The sequence below is a fragment of the Choloepus didactylus genome, chromosome 5 (genome assembly GCF_015220235.1).
Source record: "Choloepus didactylus isolate mChoDid1 chromosome 5, mChoDid1.pri, whole genome shotgun sequence".
In the NCBI taxonomy this organism is placed as follows: domain Eukaryota; kingdom Metazoa; phylum Chordata; class Mammalia; order Pilosa; family Megalonychidae; genus Choloepus; species Choloepus didactylus.
The window spans coordinates 104,651,183-104,669,326 of NC_051311.1; the positions used below are offsets into that span (position 1 = coordinate 104,651,183).

Below are 18,144 nucleotides of genomic sequence, written 5' to 3' on the forward strand. Positions count from 1 at the left end.
CTTGGGACACCAATTGGGCCCCACAAGACTCACTCCCCCACTCACCAAAAAGGCTAAGCAGGGGAGATCTGGCTTGTGGAGAACAGGTGGCTCGTGGACGCCACCTGCTGGTTAGTTAGAGAAAGTGTACTCCACGAAGCTGTAGATCTGATAAATTAGAGATAAGGACTTCAACTGGTCTACAAACCCTAAAAGACCCCTATCAAGGACAGCAAATGCCACGAGGCCAAAAACAACAGAAAATTATAAAGCATATGAAAAAACCAGACGATATGGATAACCCAAGCCCAAGCACCCAAATCAAAAGACCAGAAGAGACACACCTAGAGCAGCTACTCAAAGAACTAAAGATGAACAATGAGACCCTAGTACGGGATATGAAGGAAATCAAGAAGACCCTAGAAGAGCATAAAGAAGACATTGCAAGACTAAATAAAAAAATGGATGATCTTATGGAAATTAAAGAAACTGTTGACCAAATTAAAAAGATTCTGGACACTCATAGTACAAGACTAGAGGAAGTTGAACAACGAATCAGTGACCTGGAAGATGACAGAATGGAAAATGAAAGCATAAAAGAAAGAATGGGGAAAAAAATTGAAAAACTCGAAATGGACCTCAGGGATATGATAGATAATATGAAACGTCCGAATATAAGACTCATTGGTGTCCCAGAAGGGGAAGAAAAGGGTAAAGGTCTAGGAAGAGTATTCAAAGAAATTGTTGGGGAAAACTTCCCAAATCTTCTAAACAACATAAATACACAAATCATAAATGCTCAGCGAACTCCAAATAGAATAAATCCAAAAAAACCCACTCCGAGACATATACTGATCACACTGTCAAACATAGAAGAGAAGGAGCAAGTTCTGAAAGCAGCAAGAGAAAAGCAATTCACCACATACAAAGGAAACAGCATAAGACTAAGTAGTGACTACTCAGCAGCCACCATGGAGGCGAGAAGGCAATGGCACGATATATTTAAAATTCTGAGAGAGAGGAATTTCCAGCCAAGAATACTTTATCCAGCAAAGCTCTCCTTCAAATTTGAGGGAGAGCTTAAATTTTTCACAGACAAAGAAATGCTGAGAGAATTTGCTAATAAGAGACCTGCCCTACTGGAGATACTAAAGGGAGCCCTACAGACAGAGAAACAAAGACAGGACAGAGAGACTTGGAGAAAGGTTCAGTACTAAAGAGATTCGGTATGGGTACAATAAAGGATATTAATAGAGAGAGGGAAAAATATGGCAAACATAATCCAAAGGATAAGATGGCCGATTCAAGAAATGCCTTCACGGTTTTAACGTTGAATGTAAATGGATTAAACTCCCCAATTAAAAGATATAGATTCGCAGAATGGATCAAAAAAAATGAACCATCAATATGTTGCATACAAGAGACTCATCTTAGACACAGGGACACAAAGAAATTGAAAGTGAAAGGATGGAAAAAAATATTTCATGCAAGCTACAGCCAAAAGAAAGCAGGTGTAGCAATATTAATCTCAGATAAAATAGACTTCAAATGCAGGGATGTTTTGAGAGACAAAGAAGGCCACTACATACTAATAAAAGGGGCAATTCAGCAAGAAGAAATAACAATCGTAAATGTCTATGCACCCAATCAAGGTGCCACAAAATACATGAGAGAAACATTGGCAAAACTAAAGGAAGCAATTGATGTTTCCACAATAATTGTGGGAGACTTCAACACATCACTCTCTCCTATAGATAGATCAACCAGACAGAAGACCAATAAGGAAATTGAAAACCTAAACAATCTGATAAATGAATTAGATTTAACAGACATCTACAGGACATTACATCCCAAATCACCAGGATACACATACTTTTCTAGTGCTCACGGAACTTTCTCCAGAATAGATCATATGCTGGGACATAAAACAAGCCTCAATAAATTTAAAAAGATTGAAATTATTCAAAGCACATTCTCTGACCACAATGGAATACAATTAGAAGTCAATAACCATCAGAGACTTAGAAAATTCACAAATACCTGGAGGTTAAACAACACACTCCTAAACAATCAGTGGGTTAAAGAAGAAATAGCAAGAGAAATTGCTAAATATATAGAGACGAATGAAAATGAGAACACAACATACCAAAACCTATGGGATGCAGCAAAAGCAGTGCTAAGGGGGAAATTTATAGCACTAAACGCATATATTAAAAAGGAAGAAAGAGCCAAAATCAAAGAACTAACGGATCAACTGAAGAAGCTAGAAAATGAACAGCAAACCAATCCTAAACCAAGTAGAAGAAAAGAAATAACAAGGATTAAAGCAGAAATAAATGACATAGAGAACAAAAAAACAATAGAAAGGATAAATATCACCAAAAGTTGGTTCTTTGAGAAGATCAACAAGATTGACAAGCCCCTAGCTAGACTGACAAAATCAAAAAGAGAGAAGACCCATATAAACAAAATAATGAATGAAAAAGGTGACATAACTGCAGATCCTGAAGAAATTAAAAAAATTATAAGAGGATATTATGAACAACTGTATGGCAACAAACTGGATAATGTAGAAGAAATGGACAATTTCCTGGAAACATATGAACAACCTAGACTGACCAGAGAAGAAATAGAAGACCTCAACCAACCCATCACAAGCAAAGAGATCCAATCAGTCATCAAAAATCTTCCCACAAATAAATGCCCAGGGCCAGATGGCTTCACAGGGGAATTCTACCAAACTTTCCAGAAAGAACTGACACCAATCTTACTCAAACTCTTTCAAAACATTGAAAAAAATGGAACACTACCTAACTCATTTTATGAAGCTAACATCAATCTAATACCAAAACCAGGCAAAGATGCTACAAAAAAGGAAAACTACCGGCCAATCTCCCTAATGAATATAGATGCAAAAATCCTCAACAAAATACTTGCAAATCGAATCCAAAGACACATTAAAAAAATCATACACCATGACCAAGTGGGGTTCATTCCAGGCATGCAAGGATGGTTCAACATCAGAAAAACAATCAATGTATTACAACACATTAAAAACTCGAAAGGGAAAAATCAATTGATCATCTCAATAGATGCTGAAAAAGCATTTGACAAAATCCAACATCCCTTTTTGATAAAAACACTTCAAAAGGTAGGAATTGAAGGAAACTTCCTCAACATGATAAAGAGCATATATGAAAAACCCACAGCCAGCATAGTACTCAATGGTGAGAGACTGAAAGCCTTCCCTCTAAGATCAGGAACAAGACAAGGATGCCCGCTGTCACCACTGTTATTCAACATTGTGCTGGAAGTGCTAGCCAGGGCAATCCGGCAAGACAAAGAAATAAAAGGCATCCAAATTGGAAAAGAAGAAGTAAAACTGTCATTGTTTGCAGATGATATAATCTTATATCTAGAAAACCCTGAGAAATCGACGATACAGCTACTAGAGCTAATAAACAAATTTAGCAAAGTAGCGGGATACAAGGTTAATGCACATAAGTCAGTAATGTTTCTATATGCTAGAAATGAACAAACTGAAGAGACACTCAAGAAAAAGATACCATTTTCAATAGCAACTAAAAAAATCAAGTACCTAGGAATCAACTTAACCAAAGATGTAAAAGACCTATACAAAGAAAACTACATAACTCTACTAAAAGAAATAGAAGGGGACCTTAAAAGATGGAAAAATATTCCATGTTCATGGATAGGAAGGCTAAATGTCATTAAGATGTCAATTCTACCCAAACTCATCTTCAGATTCAATGCAATCCCAATCAAAATTCCAACAACCTACTTTGCAGACTTGGAAAAGCTAGTTATCAAATTTATTTGGAAAGGGAAGATGCCTCGAATTGCTAAAGACACTCTAAAAAAGAAAAACGAAGTGGGAGGACTTACACTCCCTGACTTTGAAGCTTATTATAAAGCCACAGTTGCCAAGACAGCATGGTACTGGCACAAAGATAGACATATAGATCAATGGAATCGAATTGAGAATTCAGAGATAGACCCTCAGATCTATGGCCGACTGATCTTTGATAAGGCCCCCAAAGTCACCGAACTGAGCCATAATGGTCTTTTCAACAAATGGGGCTGGGAGAGTTGGATATCCATATCCAAAAGAATGAAAGAGGACCCCTACCTCACCCCCTACACAAAAATTAACTCAAAATGGACCAAAGATCTCAATATAAAAGAAAGTACCATAAAACTCCTAGAAGATAATGTAGGAAAACATCTTCAAGACCTTGTATTAGGAGGCCACTTCCTAGACTTTACACCCAAAGCACAAGCAACAAAAGAGAAAATAGATAAATGGGAACTCCTCAAGCTTAGAAGTTTCTGCACCTCAAAGGAATTTCTCAAAAAGGTAAAGAGGCAGCCAACTCAATGGGAAAAAATTTTTGGAAACCATGTATCTGACAAAAGACTGATATCTTGCATATACAAAGAAATCCTACAACTCAATGACAATAGTACAGACAGCCCAATTATAAAATGGGCAAAAGATATGAAAAGACAGTTCTCTGAAGAGGAAATACAAATGACCAAGAAACATGAAAAAATGTTCAGCTTCACTAGCTATTAGAGAGATGCAAATTAAGACCACAATGAGATACCATCTAACACCGGTTAGAATGGCTGCCATTAAACAAACAGGAAACTACAAATGCTGGAGGGGATGTGGAGAAATTGGAACTCTTATTCATTGTTGGTGGGACTGTATAATGGTTCAGCCACTCTGGAAGTCAGTCTGGCAGTTCCTTAGAAAACGAGATATAGAGCTACCATTCGATCCAGCGATTGCACTCCTCGGTATATACCCGGAAGATCGGAAAGCAGTGACACGAACAGATATCTGCACGCCAATGTTCATAGCAGCATTATTCACAATTGCCAAGAGATGGAAACAACCCAAATGTCCTTCAACAGATGAGTGGATAAATAAAATGTGGTATATACACACGATGGAATACTACGCGGCAGTAAGAAGGAACGATCTGGTGAAACATATGACAACATGGATGAACCTTGAAGACATAATGCTGAGCGAAATAAGCCAGGCACAAAAAGAGAAATATTATATGCTACCACTAATGTGAACTTTGAAAAATGTAAAACAAATGGTTTATAATGTAGAATGTAGGGGAACTAGCAGTAGAGAGCAATTAAGGAAGGGGGAACAATAATCCAGGAAGAACAGATAAGCTATTTAACGTTCTGGGGATGCCCAGAAATGACTACGGTCTGTTAATTTCTGATGGTTGTAGTAGGAACAAGTTCACTGAAATGTTGCTATATTATGTAACTTTCTTGGGGTAAAGTAGGAACATGTTGGAAGTTAAGCAGTTATCTTAGGTTAGTTGTCTTTTTCTTACTCCCTTGCTATGGTCTCTTTGAAATGCTCTTTTATTGTATGTTTGTTTTCTTTTTAACTTTTTTTTTCATACAGGTGATTTGAAAAAAGAAGGGAAAGTTAAAAAAAAAAAAAAAAAAAAAAAAAAAAAAAAAAAGATGTAGTGCCCCCTTGAGGAGCCTGTGGAGAATGCAGGGGTATTCGCCTACCCCACCTCCATGGTTGCTAACATGACCACAGACATAGGGGACTGGTGGTTTGATGGGTTGAGCCCTCTACCATAAGTTTTACCCTTGGGAAGACGGTTGCTGCAAAGGAGAGGCTAGGCCTCCCTATATTTGTGCCTAAGAGTCTCCTCCTGAATGCCTCTTTGTTGCTCAGATGTGGCCCTCTCTCTCTGGCTAAGCCAACTTGAAAGGTGAAATCACTGCCCTCCCCCCTACGTGGGATCAGACACCCAGGGAAGTGAATCTCCCTGGCAACGTGGAATATGACTCCCAGGGAGGAATGTAGACCTGGCACCGTGGGACGGAGAACATCTTCTTGACCAAAAGGGGGATGTGAAAGGAAATGAAATAAGCTTCAGTGGCAGAGAGATTCCAAAAGGAGCCGAGAGGTCACTCTGGTGGGCACTCTTATGCACACTTTAGACAACCCTTTTTAGGTTCTAAAGAATTGGGGTAGCTGGTGGTGGATACCTGAAACTATCAAACTACAACCCAGAACCCATGAATCTCGAAGACAGTTGTATAAAAATGTAGCTTATGAGGGGTGACAATGGGATTGGGAAAGCCATAAGGACCAAACACCACTTTGTCTAGTTTATGGATGGATGTGTAGAAAAGTAGGGGAAGGAAACAAACAGACAAAGGTACCCAGTGTTCTTTTTTACTTCAATTGCTCTTTTTCACTCTAATTATTATTCTTGTTATTTTTGTGTGTGTGCTAATGAAGGTGTCAGGGATTGATTTAGGTGATGAATGTACAACTATGTAATGGTACTGTAAACAATCGAAAGTACGATTTGTTTTGTATGACTGCGTGGTATGTGAATATATCTCAATAAAATGATGATTAAAAAAAAAAAAAAAAAAAAAAAAAAAATGACACCAAATGGACTTTTTGTAGAATACATACATCCACAGGGAGGCAGAAAAAGGGAGAGCAGACAACAACAAAATTTTGGAATGTGGAAAGCAATTGGATGAGTGGCCAATGATTTATCGAACCTAAGAAAGCTGAACCCTAAACCAGTACTGGGGAAAAGTGAGAACCAACCCAATATACACTGTCAGTTTCTAAAAGGCTCAGAGATTGGCTGTAGAGAAATGGGGAGGAGGATGAAATAGAGAGACAGGTCATTGTCTCTTAAAGAAACCATTGGGAGCCACAGTTTACTTCCCTAACTTGGTTAAACTGGGGATTGACTCCTCTCTCATAAAAGACTAGAGCTTTATATCTGAAGAGGATAGAAAAGATTTCCATACTGGGGGACACCAGGCAATATTGATATCAGGCATTGTATAGAAGTGGTCCAGCGTCACTGATGTTCACAGTCAGAAAGCCCTAGAATTTCCAATCACTATTGATATATGAAGAAAATCTCTAACATGAAAAAAAGAGAAAGCAGTCAACCAGAAAAGAAAATACCTATCAATAATTAGGAAAGAAGATAGTCTATCATGAAACAAGAATGGGGTGCTATTTTTAAAATTAGGGAATATACAGACAAGAAAAAAGTGTTGTTGGAAATTAAAATATGATTGAAGAAATGAAACTCATTAGTTGAATTTAATTCTCAGAAAATAGAGCAAAGAGGCAGAAACTGAATACAGGAGAAGCTCAGTAAGTTAGCAGAGAAACAAAGAACAGAGAAAATGGAGGGAGGGAAATCTCAAGTATTGTCTGGAACTGAAAGACTTGAATTTCTACAATAACAGGCTCACCAGGTGATGGGCACAGAGGTCAAATTAAAGGCATATCTAAATACATCATTATGAAATTTCAGAACCTTAGAACAAAGGAAAGAATCCCAAAAGTTTCCAGAGGAGGAAGAAACAGAGGATCAGGAATTAGAATGGCTGAGAACCTAGCAGTAGGAGCCCTGCGAGCCAGCAGAGAATGAATGAATGGATTTCTAAACTAGAATTCTGAAACCAGGTAAATTATCAACCAAGTGTTAGGGTAGAAAATAAAGACCTTTTTTAGATATGCAAGTTTCCCCAAAATTTACCCCCATACATCCTTTTTCAGGGAGCTAATGGAAGATGCACTCTACCAAAATGAAGGAGTAAACTGAGAAAGAGAAAGGAAGGGAATGTAGGAAACATGACACCCACCGCAGAAGAGAGACAGGGTGGTCTTCAAATTGATGGTGAAGGGTCATCCAAGATTTACATCTTCACACCAGCCATGTTGAACAACCAGACAGGATTGGAGCTGGGTTAGGAGGCTTCAGGAGAGATTTCTCCAAGAAAATGAATTGATGTTCAGACACATATTTAGAGGAGATTTTGACAGCAGGTGGAGAGTATGGATGGATTAGTTTTGGATTAGTGATAAAATCTTAGAAAACTAAGCAAAGAAACAATACAAGGAAATGAGAAACTTGTCAATCTGAGGGAAAACAAAAAGTTGTGCAGGAAAAGTAAGGGTTTAATCATGACATACTTCATGGCTCAGCTCAATAACATTTACATAGTCATAATAAAGTACATATTAATTCAGGTATTGATTAAACAAAAATGTATGATGGAAAGATAGAGGAAAGGGAAATGTGCATTTATGGGGTGGGGAAGGAAAGAGGTAAATTCTCAGATTCCATAGAGGGAAGTCAGTTGGTAATGTCTTAAAATATAAAAGTCAGAAATATAAGCCCATTATTTAACGATACAGACATAAATAATAAAAGAATCAGTTACAAGTATAATGTAGTTTCCTCTGAGGAGGGATAAACAGAGGAGTAGGTGCAAGGGACTGCTTTATTTCATTAAAAAAAAGAAAATTTGTCTATTTGATTCTTTATATTATGTGTATGTAAATAAACAAAAAGAATGGGGATTTTTGTGCTAGCCTTGATATGGTGCCATACGAAGAAACTAATTAGGAATATGCATTTTCAATTCCTATCCTAAGGTTTATTGTTTATTCCTACATAATATATGGGCTTGTTATTCAATATCTAAGTCACAGTAGTTCATCTATTCTCAAATACTACTTGTAAATATAGCAGTATTTTTGGGAAATAAATCAAAATCAACTGTCATACTTGTTTGAAAGGTTAGTAACACTTGAAATTCTTGAAACCTGCTTATCAAATCAAATAGTAGTAATAATAACATACTTGACTTATACATGGTAGCCAAAGTAAAATGATAAAGGCATTTTGATTCAGGCCCTTGTTATAGTTGTATTTTGGACCTAAAATATGTCAATTTCTCTGAAAAGTCTCAGAGCCAAAGATTCAGTTACTTCTCCATTTAGAGGTTGGAAATGCTTATGCTACTGTTTTATCAGATAAATAGAAAATGTAGGAAGTGATATTGCCCACTTTTTGGTTTTAAAACATATTCTCAGGATAAATGTGGATTAATGGAGACCCCATTTTCTTTTTGCTTTCAATTTATTCATAGTGGTGGGCATGTGAAGCTTGAAGAAGATGTAGATCTTGGCTATGTGGAAGATGGGACACCTTGTGGCCCCCAGATGATGTGCTTAGAACACAGGTGTCTTCCCGTGACTTCCTTCAACTTCAGTACTTGCTTAAGCAGTAAAGAAGGCACTATTTGTTCAGGAAATGGAGTAAGTATTCAGTACCTCGCATGGGCAGCTATTAATTTATTTTATGTCACAGAAATAGATATGACCTCTAAACTGATTTTCCTAATTATGGAAAAGATAATTATCTCAGTTTCTAGATGGTGTATAAACGCTTATTTAGTCATAGTCATTTGAATATTTCTGCTGCATAATCTGAGAAAATTTGGGAATAAGAAAAAGTATTACCTTTTTCACCAAATTTTTCACCTTCCTTTCATATTATGTTAATATGACCTCACATAATATAATGCCAGTTTTCTACAAGTAAACTAGGAGATATACTTTTAAAAGCTATAATGGATTTTTAAAAAGGGAGAAAAAGTAGGGGTGATGACCATGATATTTAACAACTATTTATGATACAGGCACTGACTAGACAGAACAGACTGTAAGTAACTGCTGTGGCCACATTGGTGTGTACCAGCTGAGGGTCAGTCCTAGAAATAAAAACAACAATTTAGGGAAGTGTTGCTTACAGATGAATAGAGAGAATGAAGTTCTTTGAAAGATTTTTAATTCTAATCTTTCAGTGATATATCTGATAATGTAGGCCCTAAATAATTAAGTTTATAGATTAAATATTCATGCCCCATTAGTAATTACAGTGTTGTCATTTTCAGTTAGAAATTCCTATACTAACAAAATCCTCTTTGGTTCTTTTTTTCTTTTAGCATGTGCTATGATTTTCTCTCTATTATCCAGAGTTGTTCTGCTCCTATAAAGGGGTTGGGGGGTGGGTTCCTAAGTATACTTTCCTTAATCATTGAGAGGACATTAGAGGGGAAATAGAGGGGAAATGCTTTTGTGGGGGACAGAGGAAAAGAATAATGTAATTATTTCTCGATCACATGTACTAAAGAATGACTAAATCTTACTCACCTTAAAATCCTGAGTATATATAATACAGAAACCACACAGTTGTGTTTAGTAACCATTTGTTTAATGAATGAGTAAAAGAGTGATAGACACAAGGGAATCATGGTGGCAAATAGCATCCAAATCATTTATAATAAAGATGCATAATACAGAGGTGTTATAGCCTATGTACTTTTTAACGTACCGTATCTCAATTCTGTATATATGACCAAAAATTAAAACAAGAAATGCCATAGATATTCTTTATGTACTATATATGCATTATGTAGTTAAGAGTGTGGGCTTGAAGCTAGGTAGTCTGGATTTGCTTCATACTGGCTGAATGATATTGGGCAAATTACTTAGCCTCTCTGTGATTTTATTTTGTCTTCTGGAAAGTGGGGATAATAATACTGCCTACTTTGTTGTGAAGAATAAATGAAGCACTTAAAACAATGCCTGAGATATAGTGAGTGTTCAATAAATGTTAGCTATGACTCTATTACGAATGCTGTACACAGGTATGAGGTATCAGGTCTGTTCGTGTTACTATATCACTGATACTGTCATGTGCCTTGGAAACTGAGGCTTGGCGAGGCAAGGTGACTTTACTAAGGTTCCATAGTGAGACTGGTGAAATGGGGGCTCAAACACACATTCCTAATGGGACTAATTTTATAGTTACATTTGCATATGGGCATATGTTATCTTCTGTCAAATTAGATAGACAAAGGACAGAATCCATGCAGTGAAAACCTGCCTTGGGTAGAACTTCTCTGATCTAAACCAACCTTAATTCTTCCCTATTTCTCAAGCTATTTAAAGTTGCTTTGAATTGTTAAATCTGTTATAGGTTCTGTTTTCTGAATAGATAAATGAAGAGAGATTTTTCATATAATTTTTAAAATACTGGTATCAGTCATATGTGAAGTTTTTCCCAATTGCTTTATTTGTGAGTTCTCTGTTCCCATGACCCTGAGGCAGCTAATCTTCTCTGGCTTGGATTGAAGTGCTAAGGTTATAGCTTTGTGAAGTTTTTTTCTCAGACCACTACAAAGCATCAGGCCTCCTCTTCTTTGTTGGATTTCTTTTTTTATCTCATTCAGCTTCTTAAAAGATTAATAACATTTTGCCATAGAGACCCTTTCTGTGGAAGAAAGAACCCTTTATTTTGGATAATTGATGGATGATTATATTTCTGTTTATTTTCTCAGAATAAAATTTAAGTTAATAAAAGCCAAAACAGTAATAATTTCATTGATTTTTTTTTATACATTTAGATTAATTCCTCTGTTAAAATTCACTTTGGGTTATCCATCAGTCTCTAGAAAATAATTTTTTACATACTAAGTAAGAAATAAAAGAATTAGTATTAGAAAGAAAATACCAATAATTTCTTCAGTATCATCAAATTCTATTCATATTACAATTACAAATTAATGTTTATTTTTCATGACTTTGTACTATATAGAGTTGGTGTTTACTCTATATTGATTTTGGATTTCAGGTTTGCAGTAATGAGCTGAAGTGTGTGTGTAACAGACACTGGATAGGTGCGGACTGCAATACTTACTTCCCTCATAACGATGATGCAAAGACTGGTATAACTCTGTCTGGAAATGGTAGGTACTTAACTTATTATTAGTATATAGTCTTCATACAGGAGGAAAGAGAAAGCTGCCCTTCAAAGCTTTCATTTCAATTCTTTTAATGATAATTCAATTAAATATAAATTAAATCCACATAATAATGAATTAAAAGATACAGCTAGAATGCATCTTATGAAACTGATCATTTCCATTAAATTGTAATTGGTATGTAATATTGAATATAATTTATTCCACTGAGCTAGCCTTATCTGGTCCTACCTCATAGTGAGATTTTTATTTGGGGCTATCAACAAACCCTACAATTTCTTTCAAATGCAGAAGGTAGTTTTAATTCTTAACTCACTGAATTTAAAGGGAAAATTTTATATTTGGGGACTAAATAAATTAGAGAGCAAACAATTGAATAATTGATTTAAATGTTCTGTTGATTTTGATATTTTTTATTATAGAGTCTTATCCATGTTCAACCCCAGCTCTGTAGCCTGGTAATGCTAAAAGTAGTCTGGAAGGCATATAATGACATGGATAAGAAATGACAGGTACAGTTCTAAAAGCTAAGGTGGCCTGAATGGAGAAGTAGAAATTAAATGAAGGTAGTTGAAAGATCTCATACCTTGGAGGTCCTATTTATTGTAAGGCTATCTCTATATAGATAGTGAGGTGTGGCAGACAGTGATACCAGAGACATAGGAAAGGTAAGTTTATTAGTACTTTCAGGTCCTCTAACAGAGAAGAGTGGCAAGCCTTGCAGGGCTACGTGGGGATCATGTCAGGAGCATAGGCTCAGCCAAGCAGGCAGGGAGCAGAAGGTTAGAGTGGACCTGGGGACTATGCCTTTATTATTTTGGGGTGGAGCTGCAGAGTGGTCAAGCCAGTGAGGGTCAGGTGGCTTGTATTTGACTTTCACAGGTGCGTGAACCCAGGTATGATGCAAAGAGGAGAAGGATATGCTGTATATCTCATATAAGCAGGTGTCAGGGGTGGCCACTGAAGGAGCTAACGATATGGTCTTAAGATGCCAAGGCAGCAGAAGGATGTAAAAATATCCTATTTTATTTAAATCCTCTACAGAGGGAAATGGGTTTAAACCCTTTTCAGTTATTTTATCATTTCATCATTGACTATTCTTTTGCATTAAATAATGCTCAAATCTTGAAGTCCATTTGACCCCAGAGGAGGAGAAAAAAAGGAGTATGTTCATTGTAATCATCCAGACATGTTAAAATTCTCAGCCAATGTGACTTTAATAAAGTCACAGAATGATTAGGATTTTGGACACGCTAGTCTTAGCAGTGGTAGTGTGGAGTTCATCCCAACAGTAAATGCAGAGACAAGGACATTTAGGACCGTGGATTTGGTGACTTGTCAGAAGTGATACTGCTACTTAGAAACCATTAAGATTAGCATCCAAGTTCATTGATCCTTTTTAAATCCCTGGAAGAAAAGGAGGGGAGGACAGATGTTCTAGGCCTTGCAGTAAGAAAATCCCAAAGACACAGGGGATCCAGTGGCATCTGCATCCACCTATCCCCCAGCGATGTGGGCAGGCTGGAGTCTGCCAGTCTACTCAGATGCCCTAGCCCTGTCATTCAACTTGACTTCCTAGATCTCTCAGAGAGGCTGCCCTTCTGTCATGGAGAATTGGAATCTGCCCCAGTTACTCATGATCACTGACCTTTGATGTCTGGAAGGATGTCTCAGGAGTGGAGATAAGGAGAGATTTGAGCTGCTCTTTGTACAGGCAGCACAATTAAACATGGGCTATAAACCATTGTCAGCAAAACGGACCTCCTGGAATCAGAACCAGGCCTCAGATCTTCCTTCTCTGCTCTTGGGGCCTCCTTTGAGCATATGGGCCAAGACTTCACGTGACTAGGCCATGCTCACTGCCATGACTTCCTAAGCCTGCCTGAAAACAGGTGCTAATATGACCTTAACTACTGGGCCCTCAGCTTCACTCCTGCCCGGATTCTGCCTGCCCTCACTGTCTACCAGTCTGGTGCTCTCTTGCTCTCACGCCATACCAGCATCAAATGCTAGCTCAGCAGACATAGAGCTCTGTGCATGTTTTTTCCCTTAAGAAGCTTAAATTCACTTTGAGGGACAGCATATCACACACACACACACACACACACATATACACACACACATACACACACACAGAGTGAGAGAGAGAGAGAGAGAGTGCATGTGCACAAGAGAGAAGGAGCACCACAGGACCATTCATTCATTAGTTGTCAAAATGGAATGATTTAGACAATCACATTTCTAGAATTTCTGAGAAAGAAGTCAAGGTCAAAAGGAACACAGATTTCTGAAAGTTCCTCTCTGAATGGTATTAGGCAGATACAGTCGCATTGGGCTACATTATTTCCCTTATCCTTAATCTTCCTTCATTTGGTTCAATGGCCTCATCATGTTTTCCAGAAAAATACATGGAAAATACAACCATGTAAAAATGTACTTGGACAAGAATTTAAAGGGATATGCACAAGGAAATTTTAGAAAATGGATAAGGATTATGAAATTATGGTTGATTTTCTTTCTTTTGAAAAATACCCACATTTTAAGAAGTATTGTTGTTAGTGTGGTGATTACATATCTGGAGAATAAAGTTTCTTAAAAAGACTAAATTCAAAATTTCAATGAATACAGTGACCTTTGTTGTTTCTTTTTCCCCTCAGGTGTTGCTGGTACCAATATCATAATAGGCATAATCGCTGGCACCATTTTAGTGCTGGCCCTCATATTAGGAATAACTGCATGGGGTTATAAGTAAGTGAAATGTCTTGATATTATTACTGTCAAAATACACTCTGAAGCTTACGAATGAATGAAAACATCTAGAAACTTTTGTATCATTGGATTTATTTGCAATGAAAATCAGTGTGACTCAGTGTTCAATCAATTATTATTCTTGGCATGGTAAGAAATTATAATAATTTATCGGTTTTAAAATTTCAGACAACTCTTCTAGAAGTACCGAATATTGTTTTAAAATCATTAAAGTGAATTAAAATCAGTCAAAATCTTATGTTATATAAAGGCTGGTTTGGTTTAATGGCACGACATCTCTTGACTTAAGCTCAGGATAATCAGAGTTTAGCGCTTTAATACCAACAGCTATAATAACAATAAGAACAAGAACAACAGCAGCTGATTCTGTGCCGTGAGTGCTTAATGTGGTCATGCATTGGGCTAAGGGCAGTATCTCTTTCTCTTCACAAATAGTATGAAGGAGGCACTATTATTTGTTAAATGCATCAGAGTTTTTGTGTGTAGAAAAGACTGTTTCAGAAGTTTAATTTGTTAAGATTAAAATTTAAATTAAAGTTACAAATTAAAAAAAATTCTTCATTAAGCTTTCGAACTTCAACTTATAATTATTTTGGTTCTATTTATAAATTTTTAAAAGTTATAAATCAGTTTTGCAGAACTTCAGATAATGTTTGATCCACTTAAAAATTAGTTAAGAGACAAGATTTTGGAAAGATAGTGGAGTAAGCACCTCCAGGAATCAGTCCCTCCACCACAACAACTAATAAAAAGGCAGGAAATGTCAACTCAACTATTTCAAAACTCCGGAGTCCAGTAGAACCTGGTGCAGCATCCAGGGAAGACTGGGAGGAAAAGGCTGGTAAATTATGATAAATAACCAGTAAATTGCTGTCTCCATGTGGAGGTTAGTCATCCAGCCCCCACTTTCATGGTAGGCAGCAATGGGGTCTGGTCCATGTGCCTAGCTAGTGCCAGAAAGGGACATAAAAATCCACTTCCCCAAGTTCCAGGGTGGCTGATTGCTGATCACAGCTTTTGATCGGCTACTTCACGTCACTGGGGGCCTGGCTTTGAGGGCAGCTGTTGTTCCAGCCTGCTCTAGACAAAGGCACGGAGGAGAATTTAATAAGACAATATGCATCCTCAGAGCAGTGGAGGGCAGATGAAGGGCTGCATTGGCTGGATAGGTCAAGAAAGTGCAGCTTTGGGGAACCATGGAAGAAACTCCTGGCACCCTTCCTGGCCCCTACCTGTCCCCTCACCAGGGCACTTTGAAGCTGGCCAGTGCACCCTTTGTGTGGTCTGGTCTTGTTCTAGCTAGAAAAGACTGACTTGGGAAACTACCCTTCAGTGTGCCTCCCCTCCCAGAATTTGCCCTCCAGGCAAAGCAGCTTGAGACAATAAAAGCAATATAAGAAACAATTGAGGCAGGTGACCTGGGGCAAAGACTTATCTGCTGTAAGTTGAGCAGTAGAACACCAAGGAGAGAAAGAAGGTCTGTCTCCTGGGAAATAGAGAGGCATTCAAACTCCTATAAACAGGGGAACTCTGAAGGCCACTACCAAGCACAAGCCCAAGACTAGACACAGGCCCAGGAAAGACAGGGAGGACCCTGTACTTTCTAGTTGCCTTGGGCAGACCTTTCTGTTGGGAGGGCTTACACTCAAGAAAATCTCTGTCATGTCAACAGCTGGTTACAAAACTCAAGAAACAGACTTTCAGGGAATAAATCCCAGAGTTAACATTTTTAAATATTAAAATGTACAGTGAGCAACAGATTACAGGACAAACAAATAAACAAAAAACAGAAAATCATGTCCCATCCACAGGAAGAGGGAAAAAAATCCAGAAAAGATCAATGAAGAAAATCAGACTGTGGACATACCAAAGACTTTAGAAAAATGGTTTTCAGTATGTTCAAGGAGATGAAGGAAAATGCAGGGAAAGAACAAAAGGCCATCAGGAAATCAGTGTGAGAATCAAAATTCTAAATAGGAGCCAAACATAAAAACTGGAGTTGAAGTTCACAATAACTGAAATGAAAAATTCCCAGGAGGGTTTCAACAGCAGATTGGAGCTGGCAGAACAAAGAATCAGTGAACTCAAAAGTCAAGACAAGTGAAATGAGACACTGAGGAGCAGAAAGGACGAAGAATTATGAAAAGTGAAAATAATATAAGAAACCTGTGGGACACCATCAAGCATAGAAATATATGCATTATGGGAGATCCAGATGGTTAAGAAAGAGAGAAAGGGGCAAAAGGATTATTCAAAGAAATAATGACAGAAAACTTCTCAAACTTAGCAAAAGACATGAATATGCATATCCAAGAAGCCCCAAAACACCAAACAGGATAAACTTGAAGAAAAATGTGTCTTGCACATACTGATCAAACTGCTGAATGCAAAAGACAAGGAGAGAGTCCTGAAAGCTGCCAGAGAAAAGCAGTGTGTTATGTACAAGAGAATCCAAATAAGATTCAGTTCTGATTTCTCACAGAAACTGTGGAGATAAGAAGTCAGTGGGTAAAAATACTTAAAGTGCTGAAAGAAAACAATTGGCAATCAAGAATTCTATATCCAAGTGAGAATTTCTTTTAAAAATGAGGGAGAGATTAAGACATTCCCAGATAAACAAAATCTGAGGGAGTTCATGACCACTAGACCTGCCCTATAAGCAATGCTAAAGGGATTTCTTCAGACTGAAAGAAAAGGACACTACTAGACAGTGGTTCAAAATGGCATAAAGAAAGAAAAACCTCTGGTAAAGGTAACCATTTGGGTAAGTATAAATGCCAGTACTATTGTATTGTATTTTTTGGTATGTAACTCCACTTCTTGCTTTCTACAGGTGATAAAATGCAAGTGCATGAAAAGTAATGATAAATCTATGGTTTTGGACATAAAGTTTACAAAAATATAATTTGTAACAATACAAAAAAAGATGAGAGGATGGAGGGGTATAGGAACAGTGTATGTGTATGCTATTGAGGTCAAGTTGGTATCAGATCATATATGATTGTTATATGTTTAGGATGTTAAATTGTAACCCCCACTGATAACCATAAGGAAAAAATATGAAAAAATATCCAGATAGAAATGAGGAGGTACTCAAATGGTACAATACAAAAAATCAGCTAAATATGAATGTAGTCATTAACAGAAGAATTGAGGGAGAGAAAAAGGTATAATACTTGGAAATACTAAATAGCAAAATGGCAGAAGAAAGTCCTGCATTATTACTAGTTACCATAAATATAAATGGATTAAACTCTCCAGACAAAAGGCAGAGATTGGCAGAATGGGTAACAAAAATAGACCCACCTACATGCTTCTTATAAGAGAATCACTTTAAATTCAAAGACATAAGTAGGTTGAAAGTGAAAGGATGAAAATAAATATACAGTGCAAAGTTTTAACCAAAAGATCGCTCAGTTAGCTATACTAATATCAGATAAAATAGACTTAAAGTCAAAAACTGTTACAAGGAAAAAGACAATCATTATATACTGACAAAGGAGTGAATTTAAAAAGATGTAACAATTATAAATATATATGAACATAATAGTAGCGCCCCAAAATATATGAAGCAAATAGTGACAAATTTGAAGGGAGAAATCGATGTTTCCACATTAATAGTAGGAGAATTTTATACACCACTTTCAATAATGGATAGAATATCTAGACAGAAGGTCAATAAGGAAATACAAGACTTAAGATAATCTAAATCAACGAGAC

At 37.0% G+C, this 18,144-nt stretch overlaps 1 protein-coding gene across 9 annotated transcripts in view; it reads left to right on the forward strand.

Annotated features, from left to right (window-relative positions):
• ADAM22 (ADAM metallopeptidase domain 22) overlaps positions 1-18,144 on the forward strand; it is a 285,191-nt gene that overhangs the window by 234,640 nt on the left and 32,407 nt on the right. For all 9 annotated transcript variants that reach the window (XM_037836582.1, XM_037836583.1, XM_037836585.1 and 6 more), the window contains exons 23-25: positions 8,977-9,145; positions 11,526-11,640; positions 14,313-14,403. In XM_037836582.1, coding sequence (XP_037692510.1) covers positions 8,977-9,145; positions 11,526-11,640; positions 14,313-14,403 — 375 coding nt within the window. The remainder of the gene's footprint in view (positions 1-8,976; positions 9,146-11,525; positions 11,641-14,312; positions 14,404-18,144) is intronic.